Raw genomic sequence first — 2,189 nt, 5'->3', positions numbered from 1 at the left:
AAATAGTTGATTAAATGTAAATTTCATAGAAGAGGAATAAAAGAATATTAAAAAAAGAGGAGGAAGATAAATAATGAGAGAGAAAGAGACGAAGAAGAAAAAGAATTAAAAGAAGAAGCGGATGAATAGAAAAAAGGGCTGAAAAAGAGGGGATATAATTTTTTTCAATTCTAAAAAAAAGTTATATTAAGTTAGAAAAATTGTGTTACCATAGATATAAATATTTCTATAATAAATTACTTCATCAAAAAAACATTTAACCCATTTTTTTACGGAAGTTGGTGTAGCGTGATTTAATGTCCCTTTAGTACTAATTATAATTTACCAACACTGGATAAAACGAAAAGAAAGCAGTTGAAAAACGTAATGACCACAAATATTCATGTTTCCACGGATCGCTCCTCAAGTAGCTGAAGAGAGGAACATGTTTTGTACCCAGATATTAGCAAATAAACATTAGATTTGTGAGAATCCAAGATGTCGTACGGAATTATGAAGAAATTGCATGAAGATGTGGTGATGCAGATTCTTTTAGAGTTACCGGTGAAATCTCTCATACGATTCAAGAGCATCTCTAAGATTTTGTACACTCTAATACATTCCTCCATTTTCATCAATCTTCATCGCAACCGCAGAAGAAACACAAAAGATGAATTGCTTATCTTAAAGCGCCCCATCTTTCTAGATGAAAACCTATATAAAAATATAATGTATTTTCTTTCTAGTAATGATAACGATGATACCCTAAAGCACGTTTCTCCAGAAATAGATGTACCATATTTTGAGAATGATTTTTGTGTTCAATTTCAACAGCTCATTGGTTCTTCTCATGGTTTGATTGCTTTGACAGATTATGAAGAAATCATATTTCTAAATCCTACTACTAGAAAATATAGACTTCTCCCACACAGCCCTTTTAGGTGTCCAAAAGATTTCGTTTTTGTCCCCAGAGGTGTTGGTTTTGGATATGACTCAATCGAAAAAGATTACAAGGTAGTCAGGTTTTATGAACTGTCTTCGGAACCTTATGATAGGGATTTAGAAGCAAGACATAGCAGAGTTGAGGTTTATGATTTTTGCACAGATACTTGGAGGTGGATTATTCCTACCGTAAAGTTGTTGCCCAGGGTGCATCACTATGTTGGTTCCGAAGCCTTTTTTAGTGGAGCATGTCATTGGACTGCACAGGATGATGATGCAGAGCCCATCGTTCTCTGCTTTCACTTAACCTGCGAATCTTTTCGCAACATAAAATTGCCTGATATTTGTTATTTCTGTGACAATAAAGGTTATGGCCTCACAGTTTGTCAAAACTCTTTAACCTTAATTTGTTACCCACATCCAAAATGCCATCTTGAACCAGGACAAGAGTTCACAGATATTTGGTTCATAAAGGAATATGGTGAAGATGAATCATGGATTAAGAAATACACAATTAGACCTCTTCCCATTGAATCTTCATTTGCAATTTGGAAGGATCATATACTACTTTTTCAAACCGGAACTGGAACTTTGAGTTCCTATGATATTCATTCCGATCAAATCAACGAATTCGGTTACCAAGCTAATAATGGTACCTTGAGACTTGTAGTATACAACGAAGCCCTCACTATAATTCCAAGAGAAAGCAACGAAGCAACACAAGTTCTAAATTTTTGACTCTTAAAACACCTTTGTGACCATTCTACACTTCAATTTTTTAGCTATTTGGATGTAATATTTGAATTTAATAATTCACTATGTAAAGATATTTTCTTTTGTAAATGAACTTCATCCATTTGATTTCCTAATTTACACTACATTCCATTTTAAATATTAATATAGAAGAAATCCTACCTGTATTGGTTCTTCAATAACGCACAAAAAATTACTTAAACGACAACAAAACAAATGTATTGTGGAAACCTTCCTAACTCAAGGAAGGCAAAAACCACACCAAAGTTCTATATTTACTAGCATGTGATTATCAATTTCAAAAATATATATTATAGTAAATAGTATTGTTTATTTAAGCGAAGATCTGAATAGTAAGCTTAGCAAAAAAATAAATATTGCATATTTTTTGTGAATGTTCAATGTGGATCGTTATATATATTTCTTATCCACACAAACCTATGAAGATGGTCATTGAAATTCTGTATATATTTGTTTCAGTTTGATGAGGTTAATCATGTAATTAGTCTTATCTC

At 32.4% G+C, this 2,189-nt stretch overlaps 1 protein-coding gene across 1 annotated transcript; it reads left to right on the top strand.

Annotated features, from left to right (window-relative positions):
- Positions 1-477: 477 nt before the first annotated feature.
- On the top strand, positions 478-1,659 carry LOC107030810 (F-box protein CPR30-like). The gene is given in 1 exon segment (NM_001323462.1): positions 478-1,659. A coding segment is annotated over 1 exon segment (1,182 nt).
- Positions 1,660-2,189: the final 530 nt, after the last annotated feature.

The sequence above is a fragment of the Solanum pennellii genome, chromosome 1 (assembly GCF_001406875.1).
Source record: "Solanum pennellii chromosome 1, SPENNV200".
In the NCBI taxonomy this organism is placed as follows: domain Eukaryota; kingdom Viridiplantae; phylum Streptophyta; class Magnoliopsida; order Solanales; family Solanaceae; genus Solanum; species Solanum pennellii.
The sequence above is the reverse complement of the archived record's forward strand: the minus strand, read 5'-3'. Positions and strand labels throughout refer to the sequence as shown.